The sequence below is a fragment of the Ogataea angusta genome (genome assembly GCF_019207475.1).
Source record: "Ogataea angusta isolate 61-244 chromosome Unknown 61-244_NODE_2_length_1002155_cov_89.706849, whole genome shotgun sequence".
Lineage (NCBI taxonomy): Eukaryota > Fungi > Ascomycota > Pichiomycetes > Pichiales > Pichiaceae > Ogataea > Ogataea angusta.
Window position 1 is genome coordinate 79,521 of NW_025065216.1, and position 21,040 is coordinate 100,560.

Here is a 21,040-nt window from a genome sequence, read left to right on the forward strand (position 1 = left end):
TGGTTTAATTTATCATCCCTGCTGGATCCCATTGCTAATACAAGTTCCCTGATTAATAATGTTTGGCAACTCGGCATCCACCACCAGCGGGTTTGGAGGGTTTGGTTCCAACAGCACTTGGAACAACAACAATTCGTCTCCGTTCGGAACAAACACTGTAAACAATAATACCTCGTCTCCGTTTGGGTCGAACACAAACACAAACACGGGAAGCTTGTTTGGGGCCCCTGCCAACACCTCCTCTGGGCTAGGCACATTTGGCTCCAACACCAATACCGCTGCTCCTGCCAATGGCACTTCCTCGAACACCGGCTTGTTTGGAACAGGATCATCGTTCAACAGCTCATCCTCGCCGTTTGGCCAATCAGCCTTTGGCAACACTGGCTCCACTGGGACCACGTCAAACAGTCTTTTTGGAGCATCGAACAATACTGGCTCTGCTTTTGGGTCTACAGCTACGACGTCTCCGTTTGGCCAACAATCCAATGCACCTCGCTTTGGATCGGCCTTGGGAGCTACCAACACCCAAAACAGAGGCACATCTGTGACTCCGTTCAAGGCGGTAACCGAAAAGGATCCAACAAACGGAACGCAATACTATGAGACGATCACCGCCATGCCTGAGTACTCCAAGTTTTCCGTCGAGGAGCTCAGAGTTCAGGATTACATCGATGGCAGACGCTACGGCAACAATGCTGGATCAGCTGGGACGGGAAGTTTTGGCACAGGAACTGGTTTCGGCTCCAGTACCACCAGTGGCTTTGGAACCGCGTCCAACACCGGGGGCCTGTTTGGCCAGTCCAACAATACTACCTCTGGCGGCCTATTTGGACAGTCCAACAATAACACGGGTGGAAACCTTTTTGGTGCCAACAAGCCGTCTACAGGCGGCCTCTTCGGGTCGACCAACAACAACTCCTCTGCCTTTGGCGCAAACACCAATTCTGCATTCGGCTCGTCCGCTGCTCCTTTCGGACAGACGAACAACTCGCCGTTCGGCCAGCAGCAGCAGTCGTCTACATTTGGAGCGTCCTCGAGCTCGCCCTTTGGACAACAGAACAACAACACTGGCACCCTTTTTGGGAACAACAATAACCAGACCAGCTCTCCCTTTGGACAGCAGAGCACGACACCTGCCTTTGGCTCCAACACACAGACTGGCGGTGGCATATTTGGCAACAACAGCAACCAGACAAGCGCCTTTGGTAGCACGGGAACGAACACGGGCAACCTGTTTGGTGCAAATAACACTGCCAACAAGCCTGCTTTTGGCGGATTTGGCTCGTCTGGAAACACGTCTGGAGGGTTTGGCTCGACCGGTAACACCTCTGGTAGCCTGTTTGGAAACAACAATAACAACCAGCAATCCGGTGGACTGTTTGGCAACAACAATAACCAGTCGGGAGGCCTCTTTGGCCAGTCTAGCAAGCCTGCAGGTACTGGTTTTGGCTTTGGCTCAAACAACACCGCTCAGAACGGATCACTCTTTGGAAATAACGCTTCTGCCAACAACAATACATCGGCACCACTATTTGGCAATAACACTAACCAGAGTGGATCACTTTTCGGCAATAAACCATCAACCACTCCTGCCGGAGGCCTCTTTGGAAACAACAACACAGCCAACACGACAACTGGAGGCGGCTTTGGATTCGGCGCAAACAATAACAACAATGCATCGTCGGGGACTCTGTTTGGCAACAAGCCTGCCTCCAGTGGAACCGGATTCGGTTCGACAAACACCGCAGCCGGCTCCTTATTTGGCAATAAGCCAGCATCCACCACTGGCACTCCTGGCTTCGGCGCAAACAATAATAACACCAACAGTTTGTTTGGAAACAAGCCGGCAGGAACAACGTCGGGTGGTCTATTTGGCAACAACAACCAATCGACAACCTCTGGAGGACTCTTTGGAAACAAACCAGCAACGTCTGGAGGACTCTTCGGAAACAACAATCAACCGTCCGCATCGACCACTTCAGGAGGACTATTTGGTAACAAGCCTGCTGGAACAGCTTCTGGCGGCCTTTTTGGCAACAACAACCAGCAATCGAGCGGGATCGCATTTGGACAAGGCCAGCAGCAACAGCAACAGCAGCAACAGCAACAGCAACAGCCTCTGGCTAATCTGGACCCATATGGAACAAATCCCCTGTTTTCGTCTGTGGGAGCTAATACAAATCCTATTGTGCAACAACCTCCAGTTCCTCAGGCTATTCCGGTGAAGCAGGTGACCAAGAAAAAGCCAATGTTGACCTCTGCCTACAAACTGAACCCGAAACCTCTGTTTTCACCTAACGATCTTCTGGTCACGAAGCCAGGCAGCATTGTGGCTGTTTCATCTCCATCCACCGCTGGCTCGAACGGCTCCAGCAGATCGGCCACACAGACTCTGATCGAGGACTCCAAAGACTCTGTCAACGGCTCCAAGTCCGAAAAAATTCTTTCGCCTACTACCGATGACGCCATTTTGTCTAGCTACATTTTTGCTCCGTCCAGAAATGTCACCAAGCTGATCATTGACAAAACGAAGCAAGAAGACGAGTTTGAAGGCCTCAAGACAAGCAATCTGGTCACTCCTCGTCGTCAGATCACCATGAAGGCCCCGATGAGCAGCCTGACCCCAAAACCATACGTGTCTCCTAGCAAGACCGTGCTCGAGAACGGAAACGGCCAGGAGCACCCAGCAGGAATCTCGAGCACCCCGAAAGCCGTGTCTGAATCGACTTCAACGAATGAGGAGTGGCCTGAGGGCTATTGGATCTCTCCTTCGTTGGAAGAGCTGCAGAAAATGTCTGCTACACAGCTCAAATCTGTGCCAAATTTCAAGGTGGGCCGCACCGGCTACGGAAAGATCGAGTTTCTCCAACCTGTGGATCTCACTTCAATTCTCTTGCAGAAAATTCCAGAGATTATTGTGTTCGATAAGCAGTCCTGTATTATCTACCCCGATCTTAATAGCAGACCGCCCGTTGGTGAAGGTTTCAACATCCCAGCAACAGTGTCTCTCGAAGGATGCTTCCCGCTGTCCAAGGACACCAAAAAGCCAATCACCGATCCACATCACGCCGTTGTGAAGAAGCATATCAGAAGGCTGCAAATGATTCCAAACACGGAGTTTGTGGGTTACGACTCCATCTCAGGTACCTGGCAGTTCAAGCTCGAGCATGTCTAGTCGGTGCGAGGTGTGTATAAATAGTTACGCGAAATCAAATCAAAAAAGATAAACAAACAAGATAAAATAATCTGGACATGTCTTCTTCAGAGTTCGCTCCCGAGAAAGAGAATGTTGCTCCTCAAAAATTCCCTTACAAAGTGCGAAAGCCAAACAGAAGACACACGTTGTTGCCTGTGCCTCCCAGAAGCATTCTGAAAGCTTCAGCGGATCAGAACCATACGATCGCTATAATACCCAAAAATAAATCAAAGAAGAGGCGGGTTTCGTTTGCCACAGACGTCGATGTTCGCAGCATCATCCACCGGACCCATGAGACGGACGAGAACCAACATAGCGTTGGATTTCATCCACGCAGACGTGACTCGCTGCAGATAACTCCCTCATACTCTCAGAAAAGAATATCATTCTTTGAGCGCAATGACAATTCACCGAGTGCAGACGAGAACGAAGACTGTTCACAAGTTGTTGATAAGGTCAAATTCTCACCTGGTTTGATTGAAGAGGATAACTTGAGTCAGCCGATGGAGATGTCAGAAGAGTTGAATGCTGAGGTGCGTGACCTTGTTCGCAGAAACTACGATTCAGAACCAGAGACGTTCGAGCCTGCTGATGCCCCGAATTTGGAGGCTACATTCAATCAGATAGATGAAGAGGACACGATGGAACTCACTCAGCCTGTCAAGAGACCGGAAGCACTAAACACCGAGTCTGTGCTCGAATTAGAAGTCTCGCAACCAATGGACTTTACACAGCCAGTTCGCCTAGAAAACAGTGCCGATGAAAATACAGGGCTTTCGCAGCAGGAGCCGGAGGATTCAATGGAAATCACGCAAGCCATCCGTCACGATCATGGAGAACCTATAGACACAGAGGAAACGATGGAAATGACGCAAATAAATAAATCTGTTGCCGACTCGCAGGAGCCTATGGAGCTCACTCAGCCAGTGCGAGCCGTTGCACGAGATCTATCTTCCTCTAGCCTGAAAACTCCGCCACGTTCTGATAAATCGCATATCTCTACTCCTAATTCAAGTGCCAGAGCTCAAAAGATCCGCACTGATGAGTTTGGTTCTCCACAGAGCGCTTCCAAAGAGTCGGTGCTTGATTTGGGAGAGCTTACAAAGCCGAAAGACATCATCCAGAACCTGAAGAGAGCAGAAGAACAACAAGATGAGGTGGACGCCTGTCAGAAGGAGGAGGGGCAAGGTGAGCAGAAAGATGACGAGTTTAAAGAACAGAATGCAAGTGCAGACATGAGTGCTTTTGAGGAGTCCATTATCATTGCAGAGAAAGTTCCATTAGCCGAGGTGACTATGGATTCAGAAAATGAGGAACCCAATTTTGAAGATGAGGATGACGACTATGTTCATGTGACTCTTCCACAGTTCCTCAATCAGGTTCAGGTTCAATTTTATGACAACATTGGACCTTCCGAGCGCGAATTGACTGTGGCCAGTGAGGGATCGGGATCTCAGGCTCTTCATAAATATGTGGATGCCGTGACAGAGTTCCCCAACTTTGATTACTTCTATCATCTAATTGCTCAGCGCAAGTCGGGTATTGATCGCTCGCAAAGGAGCATCGATGATTTCAGTGAGGCAATCATCAACAACAACCCAACTTCCGTCAGAGAGTTTTACGAGAGCACAGATGAGGTTCAAAAGGATTTGAAGGTCAACTACCAAGCGCTGGCAAGTCTGGCGCGAACTATTGCTGAACATGGCAACCTGGTGTTTATGACAAACTCCTTGGAAGGACTGCTCAAATCGTACGAGAACCGCAAAGCTTCAGTGAACTCTCAGGTTGCAGACATGGAGGAAATTCGGGCAGCTTTCACTTCCGAATACCAAAATTGTGTAAAGAGGAAAGCAGATCTCACGAAGACACTGGCTTTACTGCAAGACAGGCAGAAGAATTTCGCGAATGTTGACCTTGACAAGCTAGAACAGTTGAAAAGCCGAGTGGAAGCTGCACAAGAACGAAATGCACGTCTTGGAGAGTCCAAGGCGAAGCTTCAGAAGGAGATTGCCGAAGAGGAAGATATGTTTAAACGCGTCTCCACCGAACTATTAGAAGCACACGAAGAAGACAAGCGGCTGAAGAAACGTGTTATGGAACTCAAACTCCCATCCCAAAATGAGCTAGACCTCTTGCAACGGCAGTTCGTTGACCTCCAAAGAACCACACAGGTGGAGCTTCTTGTGCTGAACGAAAAAGAGTTCAAGGTGCAGATCATGAAAGAGCTTGGGATCAGTGTTGACCTTTCCACTGGCGCCAGGACACTGACGATTTCTCCAACCAACATGCAGTTTAGGGATTTGTACTCCAGATTCGCTGCCAGTTTGCAGTCTGTAAAGGGTGTTTGCTTGAGAGATTACTTTGTTCAAGTGCAGCAATCTTATAAACAGTTCAAAGAGCTGGTCAGAGAGCTTTGTATTCTCCAGCTATATTACCAGTTCCAGCAAAAGGGCAACGACGTCGTGATCACCATCACCAAATCAGATCTGTACAAGCTAGATGCGAAGTTTAACGTGGACGAGCTGCTCTCATTTTCCGGGCCGGTAAGGGTGACCACGCAGCTGGCTAGTCTATGCGGGAACGAATTTGCAGCGGATGATATCTTAAAAAACGCACTCACCGAAACCAGCCTCAATATTCTACAGCGAATAGAGAAATAGCGCAATAAAATCGATGCAGTACATAGTACTCAGAACTAAAGTAGCGCAGGAGACTACTTGCCGCTCATTTCGGTATCTCCTATCCCGGGAATTAATTTATTGGCCTCCGTCTGGTAGTCTGGTGATATTAGGTTCACCGGGACGTCGTGTATGCTATCCTGGATAATTGAGGTGGCGTGGCTAGTAGCGCGCGGGAGCGACGGACGCGCAACAAGTGGGGGACGGGAACGATTCATTCCGAACGACAGCGTCAGCTCTGCTGAGTCGTCGGAGTCTTCGGAGTCTGACCCGCTTTCAGAGTCGTGAGAAACAGGCGCAATCACTAACTTCTTGCCGTACAGAGGATTTCGTGCGACGCTGGCTGAGGACTTTTGAGTTCCTTGAGGTTTTTCCAGTACTTTGATGGTGCGCTGCTCAGAAGGCCCGTTGTCGTCAGAAGAAGCAGAATTTTCGGAGTCGTTATCGAAGACCACCTTGCGCGAGTTGCGGCGCTGTGGGACGGCAGTGTTCGCAGATCTTCCCACCGAAAGCACGTTTCTCGTACTGTAGTAGTCATTAGTGACCGCCGGCGCGATGGATTCCATGTCGGATTTGATATGTTCTGGCACGGACACTGCAGAGTTCATCGTGTGCAAGGGAACGTCGTTTGCCAATGTGTGCGAAGCAGCAGAACGAAGCTCTCCAGCGGAAGCACGGGACATCGATGTAGAAGAGCTCACTGAGCCATGTTGCGTTCCTAAGTTAGTTGGCAATCTCTGTGATGGTATTCCTGTGTAAACGGAGGTTTCGAACGACGAGGAGTTTGGATTGGACGAGTTTTCGTAGAAACTGTCCAGCGATGCAAAGCTTGGGACCACTGGCAGCGAGGCCCTGTTTGATGAGTCTTCCTCCTCTGCAGTGTTTTCGTGATCTGATTTGTCATCCACTCTGTCAGACGGATCGATCAGCTCACGGTCACTTGTATCTGTGGTGATGGTCATTTCGCTCTCTGAGATAGGCATGTTTGAGGAGTCCGGGTTGCTCGTCGTTCTAATAATCTCGGAAAGTTGACTTAGTGCGGACGAGCCCCTTTGGCGTGGGGCAATGAGCGAGTCTGCGTCCGCATTGTGTTTGGTCTCGACTGCTTTGGACAACAACGACGAGTCTGTTGTGTTCGAGTCAATGGAAAGAGCCAGAGACTCACGGTTTCCAGGCATCAACTCGCTCCGACGGGTGACTAGTCTTGGAGGTGTGGCGCTTTGGGCCGATGGAGACGAAGGAAGACTGGAACTCTTCGACCACCCGCTTGTGCTGAGCGCTTCAGACAGCAAATAAGAATGCTCGCCGTTGGTGGGGGAGCCTGTAGACGACTCCGAGTCACAGGGGCTCATCATGCCTTTTAGAGATTGGACATAGAGCGAATGCTTCGTTTTTGGAGCTGAAAGACCGGTTAATCTGAAAACATCGGACAGTTTCTTCTTAATCCTGTTGCCGATGCCAACCACCGCCTCATTAACCTCTTCGTTGCTGACGGCGATCTTCATCTTGCTATTCCAGTTGGCCTTGTATTTTCTAGATTGGGCCCTGGACAGCCCTTCGAGAAAAAAAGGATGTGCTTTTATATCACTGATCTCAATTCTATGCTCAGGCGATTTCCGAAGAAGCTTATTGATGAGGTCCTTGGCTTGATTCAAATCGTAATCCGGTATTGGCGGAGAACACTTCCATTTATTGGTATCCGGATAGGTTAGTGGCTTGTTGCAGATGGTGTCAAATAATGCAAACTCAGACTCTGCGTTGAACGGAAGACAACCAAATAATAAACAGTATAAGGTGACTCCCAAGGCCCATATATCTATCTTGTAGGTCACTTTATCACAAGACCCATCTGTCTTGCACAATTCTGGAGCTAGAAATGCCGGAGTGCCGGCAGTTTTAGCGAGCTCGACTTCGTCATTTCCTTCCAAGCTTGCTGCAAAAGAAACTCCAAAATCCGATATCTTGACGACGTAGTCTTTGGAAACAAGCAAATTGGACGGCTTGATGTCTCTGTGGATGATCCCTTGATTATGCAAATATTCAAGCCCGCTGACAACGTCTCTAAACACATTCTTTGCTTCCGATAAGGAAAGCAGCGGCTCTGGTTTGAACCCCGTCTCTTCGTCTTCCTTCTGCCACTGAATTTCACCCTTCTCCAGATACTCTAGCACCATGTATATTTTTCTTGAGCTTTCTGCGTCCAGCACCTCCAAAAGCTTGACAACATGCGGGTGCGAGCACTTCTTCATGATCGCTATTTCCCGTCTAATCTTGTCCTCCTGGGACGATCCAGGTCGCGTCAATCGACCCAGTCTCGGCTTTGAGCCACGGTCCACAATCTTGATTGCGACCAGCTCGTTAGAGTTGAGGTCTTTTGCCAGTTTCACTTTGCCATGCTGACCGCTCCCAAGATCTTTGAGAATCTCGTATGTGTTCAGTATTCTCTTGTGCGTTATCGGATCGTACTCCACACGCACATAATGAGTCTCCTTCACTTTCGGTAGGTGAGGGAGCGGTAGAACTGTTTCCTCGTGTGTCTGGCGGTCGTACTCGTCCAGTTTCGCACTACTGCGCCTGGCACGTGCGAGGATACCTATACTGTCCCTTGAGGGACTCGTGGCTATTGAGTTTGTGCTCTTTCTGGTTGTGACATTTGGCTTGTGGTGATGAAAACTTTCGAGAAGCTTTCCCAAAGACGAGGTGGAACTTGTTCTGGAATAACTGGGTGACTCGGACGTGTTCTGTGAGCTGTGTAAGTTGGCCATGGAGATAGAGAAGTAGTCGCCCACTTTGTGGGCTGCATCCGTAATCTTCTGAATTGACGGGGGCCTGCTCAGGCCCGGCCTGACCTTTGTATCTGGTGAGCCCTCTTCTAGAATTCTAGGGGAATCCATGCCCCTGGAACTTTTCACAGAGAGCAGTTCCGTTCGGTTAGCGATAGGGGGATCTACGCTACCTTTTGAGCCTATTATTTGTAGCCCGGGGGATTTATTTTGTGCGGACATGCTGGCTCTGGATCGGGTTACGCCAGCAAAATCTGTGTTTTGTTATTGTTTGAGACGAAACGTTGTTGAGGGAAGAGGGCGTGGTACACTCTCAATATTCTGTATGTTGGAAACACAATTGCTCCTTTAGAATGGTGATGCTCGCTGGCTCTCTTGATTGGAGTATGATATTAGGTTACGGAATAGTCGTTAGTGAGAAAATGATTCAAGAAATTTTGAGAAAAAGTCTAGCCAGAAAATTACCGATACGGTTGCTTCGCAAAGTTGACTGCCTATCTACAAAAGAGTGTCTTTTGGTACGCAATTTTTGTTTGCTGATGAACTTCTGCCACATCAGCGAACAACAGCAAGAAGCCGCTCGGAGCGATCCGCATCCGACGGAGTCTCCAGGTAGGCTACATGGTTTGGTATAAAAAGGTAAAAAATTCGTCAGCTACAGGATTCGAACCTGTGAGTGCATAGCACAAAAGATTTCAAGTCTTTCTCCTTAACCGCTCGGACAAACTGACTATTCTCGGAAATTCGTTGACAGCTGCCAATATGTGTTGCGTGTGCTATTTGGTGGACATACCGCTACAAAACTTTTACAATGCACCAACGGCATCCAGGGTTGTGGAACCCCGCAGATACTCATCAGAACATGACACCAGAAATGCAGAATAGTGTTTGATATCGAATAAAACTAGAATCTAATGATAAATAATCACGTGAGCCAGAACCAGAATCTCTCGATGAAATTCCGAGGAACTGGAGGCACGTAGACAGCAGCCTCTTTCTCTGTATCCTCCAGGCCCGTGAAACAGTCGATATGCTCTGGAGGTGCAAAGAGACGGAAATTGCGGGTCCACAGCATGTGGCTGACGTAGATGACAGCCACGATAGGAAGAGTGATGTATGCGGCAAAAAAGTCAGACGTCTTCCAGTTGAAGAACACAGCGTATCCGTTGGTGAGAGCAATAACCGTAAAGAAGATCAGACAAGCGTAAGCACCAAAAATCTGGTATCTTGGTCTGTATGTGACACGAGAATCCAGCTGATGGTATGTAATAGCTTTCCGGTAGCGCAGGTAGGTAATGGAAACAAATATCCACGAAATGAAACCGGAAACTGTTGAGATGTTGGAGAGCCAGTTGAACACAGCCGTGGACGAGTTGGAGACATTGAGGAAAGAAAGTAAAGCAATTGCAGAGCAGAAAATCACACAGTAAATTGGCACACCGTAGCGAGTACATTTTGAGAAAAATCTTGGCACGATACCTGTGAGAGACATAGAATACAGTGTTCTGGTACTTGCGTAGAGGAATGAGTTGCCTGCTGAGTAAGCAGAGGTGAGAATAGCAGCGTTGACGATGTGGTTGAGGTATTTGATGCCTGCGTTCTGAATTCCAATGACAAAAGGCGAGGCAGCGGCAGTCGTGTTGCCACTGTTGATAGCGTTCATGAGTCTTGGGTCGTCGGAGCCCACAATGATGCCGATGGCGAGCACACCTCCGATGTAGAAAATCATCAGACGGTAGATGAAGCGGCTGGTCGCCTTTGGCAGATTTTTTCTTGGGGCTTCAGCCTCTGCAGCGGCCGAGGTGATGATTTCAGGCGAAAGCACAAACGCGAACGCGGACTTGATGATGGAGGTCCAGCATGCAAGAAACTTTCCTGTGTTTCCCGGGACCAGGTGCTCAACAAACGCTCCCGGGTGTTTCCAGTAGTGGAAGCCCAGAATGCCGTGTCTGTCGGGACCTGCACCCCAGAAAATAGCGAATCCGAGAACGATGAGGCCTATAATAGTGATCAGCTTGATGGACGCGATCCAGAACTCTGTTTCTCCAAAGAACTTGACGGCCAGCAGGTTGATTGCGACGATGGAGGACCACAGGATTGCAATCCAGATTGCCACGTTCAGGTCCGACCAGTACTCAATCACGAAAGCAGCAGCCGAGATCTCTGCCGGGGTCAAGATACAGAGAGCATAGACCAAGTTCATGCCGCACGTGAAAGACATGGTCTTGTTTCCTGTGTAGCGATCGCAGAGTGCGTACAGCGTAGATTTTCCTGGAGCAGGAATGAAACTCACCATTTCTCCAAGCTGGTTCATAATAGACCAGACGAAGAGAACGAGAATGAGGAAGCCGATCAGGAGACTTGCTGGACCACACGTCGCAAGTGTGGAGCCACTGCCGACAAAGATACCTGTACCAATGGCTCCTGCCAGAGCGATGAACTGGACATGGCGGGACTTCAGGCCACGCTTGGTTGTGTAGACGGGCTTGTCGTGCTCTGAGTTGAGCTCATAGACATCTGAGTTCACCTCGAGGTGTTTGCTGCCCTGCTGAGCAGTGGAGGACTGTTGAGTAATGAAATCCATATTTTTTTCCCGAGGACATTGAACGGCATTTATATTTTTGAATACTTTAAAGAATAGAGCCGCACGCTAGAGAAAAAAAATGGTCACAGGGACCTCCAAAGAAGCGCGAAACGGCGGCTGGTAGGGCAGAGTTTTTTTCTGGCATTCTGTACGGCAATACACGGCTTTGTAGGCCAAGCATGTGGACTTAACAATATAAACAAGGTTTTACTCCAGAACAGGATACATCTTTCCCGCATTATCGAACGCATATTTGCGGTCTTTCCGGTTGTCTCGGTATGGCTTTCCGTATCTATAGCCGATCTCCCCCACCTTTACATCAGTGAACTTGTAAGCGACCCGATCTCCCTCGTGCATTGGAGCAACAAACGACTTGTGCACCTTGGCGTTGTTTGTCTTGGACAAAGCGTGCTCCCCCTCTTCCGTGATCTTTCTGAGAGTCTCCGCAGCAGGCTCCAGTCCAAACTCCTTTGCTGCGTCCACGGGACCAAATGGCTCAGACTCGGCAATTGTCACGAACCGAGAATGCAAAGTTTCTGAAGGAATTGGAATCTCTGTCAGGTTTTCGCCGTGAACCTCGGGGTCGAAAAGCGGGAATGCCTTGTACATGACGTCTGCAAACTTCTCCATGGTTGGGGTAATTTTCCCCTCTTCCTGATATTGCTTCTCGATCTCGTGCAGTTTGACCAGTGCCTCAATTCTTTGGATTTTCATCTTGTACTTGACAGCAACTTCCAAAAGAGCCTTGCCTTCGTCAAGGACCTCGCTCACAAGCTGTTTCTTCATGTCCTCGCTGACCATAGTGTTGGTGACTGTGAACCTGTTCAAAGAAAATGGACGCAGTTGATCTTTAGGTCCAGGAGGCGGACGCTCTTCGTACGCCTCGTCCTCCTCAGACTCTTCCGCAAAGAGCTTGTTCTTGTTTTCTCCAAAGCGCGCGTCAATGTAATTTGTGGAGTGGTTTTGGTTGAGGAATGCAAATCTATTGTCGTAGTATTGGCCTTTGTAGTTCTTGTCTCCGAGAAACTCGTCCATCAATTTTTTGAACACGGTCTGCTTTCTGCCGCCTCTCGATGGCGGGATGTAACCTTTCGTGGTGTAGGACGGGTATGCCAAAACGCGGTTATACCGCACTTGCGAGACGCGGACCACTTGCGCTTGGGGAGGATGAGCTCTAAGTGCCAGCATCTAGACGAATGAGTGGTGAAGAGAAAAAGAATTTTCAGCCCATAAAACACCCTTGCACGGACAGAACAAATCAGTCTACTTTAAAGATTTTTTCAACTACGGTAGCACAATATAATGTTCATATAAGATTTTTTTAGCTTAATTTATACCAATGCAGTTTTCCTTTTCGAAACCAAAAAGTAAACACTAACCCTTAAATGCAAAACGATGATGAAGTAGAAGTAAAGTTACAAGACCCTTAACACTTGACCAAGTCGACAACGTCCAGGTAAACCTTCTCACACTGGGAGCCAATGTGCTCGTCGTACAGGTTGTAGAAGCTTCCGGACAGACATTGGTAGAACTCGGTGGTGTTTCCAATAGCCAATCTTCCCTCGTCAGTGATGGACCAGCCAGCAGCGTAGATAGCACCGGCTTGTGGTGGAGGTCCGTCAAATTGGAACTGTCTATTAGCAACAATGGATCCGATTCTTCCGTGCGAGTCTGTCAGGATGGTGCCGTTCAGAGTCATGGAAAGAGCGCTGTCGCTCCAACAAGAAACGCTGTTGACTGGGTTTGTAGAATCGTTCTGGGCAGCGGCCTCAGCGGAGTTGGTGGCAGTGCTGGAGGCTTGCACTTGACCGTCACTGATTTGGGATGCGGCAGAAACGGTGTTGTGAGAGGTGGTAGCTTGGATCTGGCCATCGCCAATTTGAGTAACAACAGCAGCAGAGGAAGTGGTGGTGTCAGCCTGGATCTGTCCGTCACCGATCTGGGTGACAACACCAGCCGTGGAGGTGGTGGATGGAGTGGCAGTGGTGGCTTGGATTTGGCCGTCGCCGATCTGAGTCACGACTGCAGCGGCGGAGGCAGTGCTGGTGGTAGCCTGGATCTGACCGTCTCCAATTTGAGTCACAACGGCGGCAGTAGAGGTCGACGAGGCGGTAGCAGTGGTAGCCTGGATTTGGCCGTCCCCGATTTGGGTGACAACGTCTCTCTTGACCTTCTTGCCTCCCTCGGCAGTGACTGGATTAATAGCAATACCGAAAGTGTACGAGTAGTCTGTGATGGTACCGGCCAAAGTGCCCTCAGGAGTCAGGGTGCTCCATGGCTCGGAAGGGACGTAGGCGGCCATACCGTTGAGGGCCAGACCAAGGGAACCGATGAGCGAGAGTTTGTGTTGCATTATCTGTATTTATTGAAGATGGATAGTTGATTCAGCTGTGTGTTCTGATGGAGACTGGAATTGAGAAATAGTTCCTTTTATATTGCTGCCGATGATCAGTGAAAATCAAATCTCATTTCCAATTTTAGCCCTAGAAAAACACTAATCTGGGAGGCTGGTTTCTTAGCTAGGTGATGGCCATGTACACTTAAATTACCTGCATAAGTGAGAACAACAATTGCCCGTAGTAGAAAAGTGTAAACATGAATCATGGCCAAATTTCCGGATCGGGACGAAATCTACAGACTTAATCTGCGTGGGCTAAAAATAAAACTCCACGTTACGCGTTGCAATTATGCCACATTAGGAACTGCAAACAAGCCACGGGCAAGTTCCATGCATCGGTACCTGACAATCTCCATAGTTGTATCCAAATTTTGATTTTAGCACATACAAACATATACTATAACTTCCGCAAGGTCTGGCTCGTCCGCTCGAAATTTTCTCGCTCCTCGACTGTGCCTCGATGTAGGTTTTGTTCGAAATCTGCAGAGTACTCGGCTTTGATTTTCGACGGCTCGTTAAGCATTTTCACCACCCCGTAGTAGTGGTGGTATATGTCACCGTTGTACGATCCCAAGGTCGAGTTGATGAAGAAATCGCTCATCTTGAACGAGTCCGTGAGACCAATCACCAGCGGCCGGATCTCGCGACAGAGCACTCCGATCTTCTCTAGCACTGCCTTGAACGTACTAGCCGAGACGATCCCAAACCGCAAAAATTGCGAGCCAAACGCCTCAATGTTCGACAATGCGAACAACTGAGCAAGCAGCACCAAAGGGGTAACAATGTCGCCATTGTCCTCGTTCAAGCTGTTCATCTTGTCAACCCACTTTGCCAAGATAAACCGGCAGGCATAAAGCTTCGATAGGGTCAGCTTCTCCGGGGCGATCGAGTCCCAATCATTGTTTTCCTTCAACGCCTCGATGCAGTCGAGACTTAGCCTCAAGATCAGAGCGTCAAATGCGGAAACCAGTTTTCCCAAATGTGTGATCGTGTCTGCTGCCAAAATTTCACCTGTCTCGCATGCCTTGGCCAAAAACTCGTATTCCCCGGAGGCCTTGCCAGATTTTTTGAACGCCTTCACTTTCTGCACGGTGATTCGTCCACTGTTCTGGGCGAGAATGTTGTTGTCGCCCTCCCAGGTACATTGCACGGCGTGATCCACATACCCCTTGGCAAAACCACTGTATGCCGAGTATCCGTGGCCGCCGCACGCCTGTCTACATTCCTCGATCAAATTCAGACAGGTCCATGTACAGGTCGACTTAAGCGAGGCAGACTCGCCAAACAATGTCTTGAGTGCAGCTATTGCCTGTTGGAGCTGCTGGAAATCTCCAGACTCGACCCCTTCGTCTAATTTTTCCAGCGTTTGCTTGTAGGACAGCTCGATCGCATGGGACGCAATCGCCATACCGTATGCCCAGCTGAGATAAGGTAGCAGCCGTCTCTGGTGCAAGGGGTAGTTGATCAGCTGGTTCTCAATGTTCTGGCCCTTCTTCGTGAACTGTCTCCGCCCAACAGAGTATCTTAATGCAATGGTAATAAACCTCTCGCTGGTCCTGAAAGAGTCGGTCACCATTGTGACTCTTCCTCCCAGTAAAGCTCCGTATGCAAGTTGGGCTAGCGGAGGATCAAGCACCTCTCCGTCCTTTGTGATGCTAGTGTATTTCGAAAGCATAAACTTGCGAGGAATCTCCACATGGCTGAATTGAATCCATCCGTTGTCAATACCGTCGCGTCCCATTTTTGCTCCAATGTCGCCGACACTAACACCCGGGTGAAGCACGTGTCTCGAGTCTCTCAAAGGAACGACAAACGTCTTGACTCCGTAATCTTTTCCGTCCACAATCAGCCGTGCATAGCAGACGGTGTGGGTCGCAGAGTGGGCAGCGCCCCCAATCCACCATTTTGTCGCACCCACGTGGGGAGTGTTGATCTCAAACGTGTCCCGCTGCTTGTTATACGTGGCAGTGGTCTCGAGGGCAGCAACATTGGATCCATGCGCCAGCTCTGTCATGGCAAAACACCCGTACACCCCGTTTATGCTCAAGGCGCCCCGTTCTTTAGCCCAATAGTTGAACTGCTCCTCGGTCCCGTTGCCGCGCACTGCTCCCAAGAAAAGTCCCAGATGAACTCCGATCCGTGTTCCAAGCTGAGGATCGACAACAGCAATCAGATTCAGCCTGTTCTGGAAGCGCGAGTAGTTGGGAGCATCGATTTCCATGTACTGGGCCATGCGAGCGATTTTGCGCGCGGTGATCTCACGATGCTCGTCCTTTGATAGCTGGTAGTAGGCCGCCCCAGTGTTTAGCACCGGGTCACGTTCCAGCTGTTGCATCAGACGTAGAGTCTCGAGGGCTTCCGACTCGGAGCCCTCGATGAACTCATGCATTTTATTTATATCGAACGTGGTCTTGAGCCGCTCCGACCAGATCAGATCTGCCGGATTGGGCTCTTTCACTCCTGGCATAGTAGAGTCCATTGCTTAAATTTGAGGGAATATTAAGGTCTATATAGTAGGGTCCACATCACATGCTCTACCCCACAGAAATATCACATGTGAGCAATGGTAATGACCCCACACAATTCTATTTGCACAGCCGTGAATAGGCTGATTTAATTTGCAAATCGATATTTTTAATTTTCTCGAGTTTTTTTGTCCTTTTTCTTAGCCTCGATTTTGGCTAGGGCCCTAAGACGCAGGGAGGCACCGTATCTGATCATAATCTCGTTGGCCAGAAACCCGATCCAGGAGACAAATGCACTGATAGTGGCGGTCCAGCCGATTCCAATGTTGTCTATTTGGACCAGACAGGTAGCAGACGCAACACATCCTCCCAAAATGTATCTTGCAAAATAGTTTGATGCGATGGCGTCACCTTTTAGAGAGGGCAGGCAGTCCACGCAGTACGAGTTGATGGACGGGAAAGCAATTGTCTGTCCAACGGCGTAGAAAAACATCGACACAATTGGCAATGCCATGCCTCCTACCTTTTTCTGCAGCGACCAGCCGTAAATGATCATAAAGACAGGCATTACAAATCCGAGAGAGTAAGTGGCACTTCTCAGACGGTCTTCAGGAATTCTCTCACCACCACGCTTTTTAATCCAACGCTTGACCGTGAAATCGGCAAACCTGCCCCCAATTGGTCCTCCAAGCATAAGTCCGGTTCCGGGGGCCAGGTAAAACAGCGATCCAAGCACAGGACTATTGAGATTGAATCTTGGGTTAATCACATGCCTTATAGGAGTGAGCAGGCCAAACATGTTGTACATGATCGAGGAGCTGATCACTCCCGCGATGATCAGGTTGAGGTACTGGAAAGCGAGAATAACTCTAAGGGGATTGTACTTGACGAAAACAAACCGTTTCCCTGTTCTCTTGGCTATCTCTTTGGAAATCACCATTCTGCTAGTCTCCTTGAGAAAGAAGATGATCATGAGCAGATTAATCACTCCCAGTCCAGTAACGACATAGAAGATAACTCTCCAGTGCGTGTAGGTGATTATTATACCACCTAACACCGGGCCAAAAGCAGGACCCAGTTGTGTCCCCATCAAGACCCAGCTCATGGCTCTGCCACGCTCTTTTGGGACCTTGATATCGCCGATGATAGAGCCACCAACACTGAAGCAGCATGTTCCGAAAAATGCATTCATCGCTCTGAAGACAAAAAACATAGCTAAATTTTGTGACTCAGCCGTGAGAATCGAGCTGATAGTGTAGCCAAGTGAGCTGAGAATCATGATCGGCTTTTTGCCGTAGAGCGACGCCAGCGGAGAAAGCATCATTGGCGAGATTGCCATGAAGACGTTGTAGACTGCGTTCGAGACGTTGATCATTTGCGACGTGGTATTCATGGCTTCGGCGACTTCAGGAATAGCTGGAGTAAACGCAAGATTAGAGATTGGAGACAAAAAGCACGTAAAACTAACGATTCCCACGAAAAGCGCCTTTTTACGCTTGGAAAATCGGTCAAAGAAGGGGTCATCATCGGCGAGCGGGGGAAGCGTCAGTGTTCTGGTCAGTTCCTTGGTCAGATGCAAGCGGTCATCTGGCTCTCCTTGGTCCTGCTCTTTATTCTCATAAACAGGGAGCGGGTTGCTGAGTTCCTCCAGCGAGTTCGGCGACACACTCGATCGTATATTCCCTGAATCGATAGTGGACATACCTGATATTTAGACTGTTGATTTAGCTTGCGCGATTTCTTCTTATATATATCATTTTTTCGTTTTCCATATATCTAAGATTTTCAGCCTTTCATAATGCACAACTGCAGGGGAGCTTATTTAGGTACTAATCACGGTAAGTCTCTGCGTTTTAGTTGCTAGATGAACCGTATGATGGATCATTGGAAATCTACAATACCAGCGAAGTTTGGCCTTGGTTCTGAGTAGCAGCTGGCTTCGCGGTCGGGGTTGGTGACGGTCTTGAGAGCCGGTAGCACAGATGACTGGTAGCTTGATGACCTTTGTCGTATAAAGTCGGGCTACCAACACCAGGGCCTGAGTCATGTACTTTGAATTGCTACTCCATTTAGGTTCGTATGGTCGATCGTCGCGTCCGTTCCCGGAAAAAGTCGGTCTGATTTTTAGGCAATCTGGTCCCCCTCCAAATTTTCCTCTAAATGGATTCTTTACAGCCTTACATTGAGGCGACCATAGATTTCGAAGGCCAGAAGCTAGCTGAGAAAATATACCTGACATTGCTTACAACAGGAACAATCTTGAGCTTAATAATTGGTTTCTTAACACAAACCCTCTCGCTTACAATATACGTGTTTTTAGTGACCATCGTGTCTACTTTGGTGATTGTTCTTCCTCCTTACTCCTTTTACAGAAAACACCCAATCACCTGGCTTGCGCCTGAAAAAGTCGACGTTTCCTATTAGACATGTCGCTGTTTCTTGGTTTCGATTTGTCAACTCAACAGTTGAAAGTGATTTCAATCTACTCGGACTTAAAACATCACCAAACATACAGGGTGGACTTTGACGAGGAGCTCCCAAAGTACGGCATCCGGAAAGGTGTTCTCACGAATGAGAGCGCGGGTGAGATATATGCCCCAGTTGAGATGTGGGTCGAGGCTTTGGAGCTGTGCTTCGACAAGATGAAAAAAGACAACTTCCCGTTCGAGGATGTGCGAGCTATGAGCGGCTCGTGTCAGCAGCACGGTTCTGTTTACTGGTCGAAACGTGCACCAGAACTGCTTGAATCTTTGTCGGCTGAAAAAACACTGAAAGACCAGCTCTGTCCTGAAGCGTTCACTTTTCAGACGTCTCCAAATTGGCAGGATCATTCTACCGGTCCGGAACTCAAAATTTTCGAAGATGCAGCTGGAGGGTGTCACCAGCTGGCACAGATCACAGGTTCCAGGGCTCACTACCGATTCACGGGAACCCAAATCAGAAAACTTGCAACAAGAGTCGACCCGCAAACCTACCATGAGACGTACCGGATTTCGCTCATTTCAAGTTTCTTAAGTTCCTTGCTTTGCGGCAAACTGACCAACATTGAAGAAAGCGATGGATGCGGCATGAATTTGTACGATATCGCAAAAGGAGAGTACGACGAAGGATTGCTGGCTGTCGCGGCCGGAGTTCATCCAAAGATAGACAAATGCTCTGAGTCGGAAACGAAGAAAGGCGTTGAGGAGCTGAGGCAGAAGCTAGGTCCTCTGGAACCTATTGGCTACAAAAGCATCGGCAGCATTGGTTCCTACTTCGTAGACAAGTACGGCTTTTCAAGCTCTTGCAAAGTTTACTCCTTCACCGGAGATAACCTAGCAACCATCCTTGCTTTGCCTCTCGGACCAAACGACACTCTGATCTCCATGGGAACCTCCACCACAGCTCTTCTTGTCACCAATGCTTACAAACCTTCTGAGAATTACCACATGTTCAAGCATCCTACTCTTAAAGGCCACTACATGGGTATGCTTTGCTACTGTAACGGTGCGTTAGCCAGAGAGAACGTGAGAGACAAAATTAACGAAAAATATCACCAGCCCGAAAACTCTTGGGACAAGTTCAACTCTCTCCTAGACAGATCTGTTCCGTTGAACGGAAAGTATGAGCTAGGAATCTACTTTCCCTTAGGAGAGATCATTCCCAACGCCAAGCCGTGTGAACGCCGGTTCAGATTTGATCCAGCAAAGAAGGAGTTATTGGAAGTGGAGTCCTGGTCTTTGGAAGAGGACGTGAACAGCATCATCGAGTCCCAGGCTTTGTCATGCAGACTCAGAATGGGACCGCTGCTTGCTTCAACGTCATCTCACAAGTTAGAGGACAAACATGGCGTTTTGCCAAAGCTAGAAAAGTACGGCCAGATTCAGTCTGGTGGTACCATACACTCGACCAACGCTCTGCTTTGTCGCCCTAGCAAGGTCTTTTATGTTGGCGGTTCCTCAAAAAATAGATCAATTGTTTCCAAGTATTGCGACATTCTAGGACCCGAAGATGGAAACTATAAGATCGACCTGAGTGACGCATGCGCTTTGGGCGGCTGTTTCAAATCGCTTTGGTCGTTTGCCACAGAGTCCGGCTCCGTTAGGGAAGACTACAGTAAGTGGCTCTCCGATAACTTCCACTGGGATGATGTTGAAAGGCTTGGAAACGCCACTCACTGGGACGACTACGTTGACGGGATTGGTATTTTGAGTTTGGCGGAGCAAAAATTAGAATCTTGAGTTGATACATATAACGAATGGATCGACGAATACTACATAGTTGGTTTGCGGTTGCCTCTCTTGGCCTTGTAATCTTTAATTGCGCTCTTGATTGCATCCTCCGCCAGCATGGAACAATGCAGCTTCACTGGAGGAAGAGAGAGCTCCTTTGCAATCATTGTGTTCTTGATATTCGCAGCCTCTTCAAGAGTCATGCCCTTCACCAGTTCTGTGGCAAAGGACGAGGAGGCGATGGCGGAACCGCAACCGAACGTCTTGAACTTGACATCTTCAATGACTCCTGTCTCGTCGTTGACTTTGATCTGCAATCTCATCACATCTCCGCAGGCCGGAGCACCGACGAGCCCGGTTCCGACATTAGTAAGGTTTTTATCCATCGTTCCCACATTTCTTGGGTTCTGATAATGGTCGATCACCTTTGGATGATACAATCTTCTGCTTGACACGTTGGCAAGAGCCACTCTGGACCTAACACCTTGTCTCAATAAATTGCGAGCAAACATTTTGAAGTCTAAGAAATAATTTGCCTATCTAAATTAATTTATTTGGTCATCAAAATTATAAAGGCGCAAATAGGAGGAAAAATCGAGAAAGCCGTTACCCGGATTACGGGGAGGATAAGGATAGCCGACAGTGCTTCGCAACACTACGCGAGATTTACAACAGCGATGACAAGCTACCCCTCATCCACCCACAGCTATCGAATGCATAAATAG

At 48.7% G+C, this 21,040-nt stretch overlaps 11 protein-coding genes across 11 annotated transcripts; 3 read left to right on the top strand and 8 right to left on the bottom strand.

Annotated features, from left to right (window-relative positions):
* Window positions 1–58: 58 nt before the first annotated feature.
* On the top strand, window positions 59–3,175 carry KL928_000847 (uncharacterized protein; the record flags this gene model as incomplete). Its single annotated transcript, XM_043206587.1, has 1 exon — window positions 59–3,175. One exon carries the CDS (start codon window positions 59–61, stop codon window positions 3,173–3,175), a length of 3,117 nt encoding a protein of 1,038 aa, XP_043061306.1.
* A 77-nt stretch (window positions 3,176–3,252) lies between these two features.
* KL928_000848 (uncharacterized protein) lies at window positions 3,253–5,856 on the top strand (the record flags this gene model as incomplete). Its single annotated transcript, XM_043206588.1, has 1 exon — window positions 3,253–5,856. The coding sequence occupies one exon, from the start codon at window positions 3,253–3,255 to the stop codon at window positions 5,854–5,856; it is 2,604 nt and encodes an 867-aa protein (XP_043061307.1).
* Window positions 5,857–5,909: 53 nt separating this feature from the next.
* KL928_000849 (uncharacterized protein) lies at window positions 5,910–8,768 on the bottom strand (the record flags this gene model as incomplete). Its single annotated transcript, XM_043206589.1, has 1 exon — window positions 5,910–8,768. One exon carries the CDS (start codon window positions 8,766–8,768, stop codon window positions 5,910–5,912), a length of 2,859 nt encoding a protein of 952 aa, XP_043061308.1.
* An 814-nt stretch (window positions 8,769–9,582) lies between these two features.
* On the bottom strand, window positions 9,583–11,241 carry KL928_000850 (uncharacterized protein; the record flags this gene model as incomplete). The annotated part of the gene is made up of 1 exon (XM_043206591.1): window positions 9,583–11,241. The coding sequence occupies one exon, from the start codon at window positions 11,239–11,241 to the stop codon at window positions 9,583–9,585; it is 1,659 nt and encodes a 552-aa protein (XP_043061309.1).
* A 207-nt stretch (window positions 11,242–11,448) lies between these two features.
* Window positions 11,449–12,429, bottom strand: KL928_000851 (uncharacterized protein; the record flags this gene model as incomplete). Its single annotated transcript, XM_043206592.1, has 1 exon — window positions 11,449–12,429. One exon carries the CDS (start codon window positions 12,427–12,429, stop codon window positions 11,449–11,451), a length of 981 nt encoding a protein of 326 aa, XP_043061310.1.
* A 238-nt stretch (window positions 12,430–12,667) lies between these two features.
* KL928_000852 (uncharacterized protein) lies at window positions 12,668–13,594 on the bottom strand (the record flags this gene model as incomplete). Its single annotated transcript, XM_043206593.1, has 1 exon — window positions 12,668–13,594. The coding sequence occupies one exon, from the start codon at window positions 13,592–13,594 to the stop codon at window positions 12,668–12,670; it is 927 nt and encodes a 308-aa protein (XP_043061311.1).
* Window positions 13,595–14,036: 442 nt separating this feature from the next.
* Window positions 14,037–16,118, bottom strand: KL928_000853 (uncharacterized protein; the record flags this gene model as incomplete). Its single annotated transcript, XM_043206594.1, has 1 exon — window positions 14,037–16,118. The coding sequence occupies one exon, from the start codon at window positions 16,116–16,118 to the stop codon at window positions 14,037–14,039; it is 2,082 nt and encodes a 693-aa protein (XP_043061312.1).
* Window positions 16,119–16,273: 155 nt separating this feature from the next.
* On the bottom strand, window positions 16,274–17,806 carry KL928_000854 (uncharacterized protein; the record flags this gene model as incomplete). The annotated part of the gene is made up of 1 exon (XM_043206595.1): window positions 16,274–17,806. The coding sequence occupies one exon, from the start codon at window positions 17,804–17,806 to the stop codon at window positions 16,274–16,276; it is 1,533 nt and encodes a 510-aa protein (XP_043061313.1).
* A 120-nt stretch (window positions 17,807–17,926) lies between these two features.
* KL928_000855 (uncharacterized protein) lies at window positions 17,927–18,343 on the bottom strand (the record flags this gene model as incomplete). The annotated part of the gene is made up of 1 exon (XM_043206596.1): window positions 17,927–18,343. One exon carries the CDS (start codon window positions 18,341–18,343, stop codon window positions 17,927–17,929), a length of 417 nt encoding a protein of 138 aa, XP_043061314.1.
* A 187-nt stretch (window positions 18,344–18,530) lies between these two features.
* Window positions 18,531–20,324, top strand: KL928_000856 (uncharacterized protein; the record flags this gene model as incomplete). The annotated part of the gene is made up of 1 exon (XM_043206597.1): window positions 18,531–20,324. One exon carries the CDS (start codon window positions 18,531–18,533, stop codon window positions 20,322–20,324), a length of 1,794 nt encoding a protein of 597 aa, XP_043061315.1.
* A 32-nt stretch (window positions 20,325–20,356) lies between these two features.
* KL928_000857 (uncharacterized protein) lies at window positions 20,357–20,827 on the bottom strand (the record flags this gene model as incomplete). The annotated part of the gene is made up of 1 exon (XM_043206598.1): window positions 20,357–20,827. The coding sequence occupies one exon, from the start codon at window positions 20,825–20,827 to the stop codon at window positions 20,357–20,359; it is 471 nt and encodes a 156-aa protein (XP_043061316.1).
* Window positions 20,828–21,040: the final 213 nt, after the last annotated feature.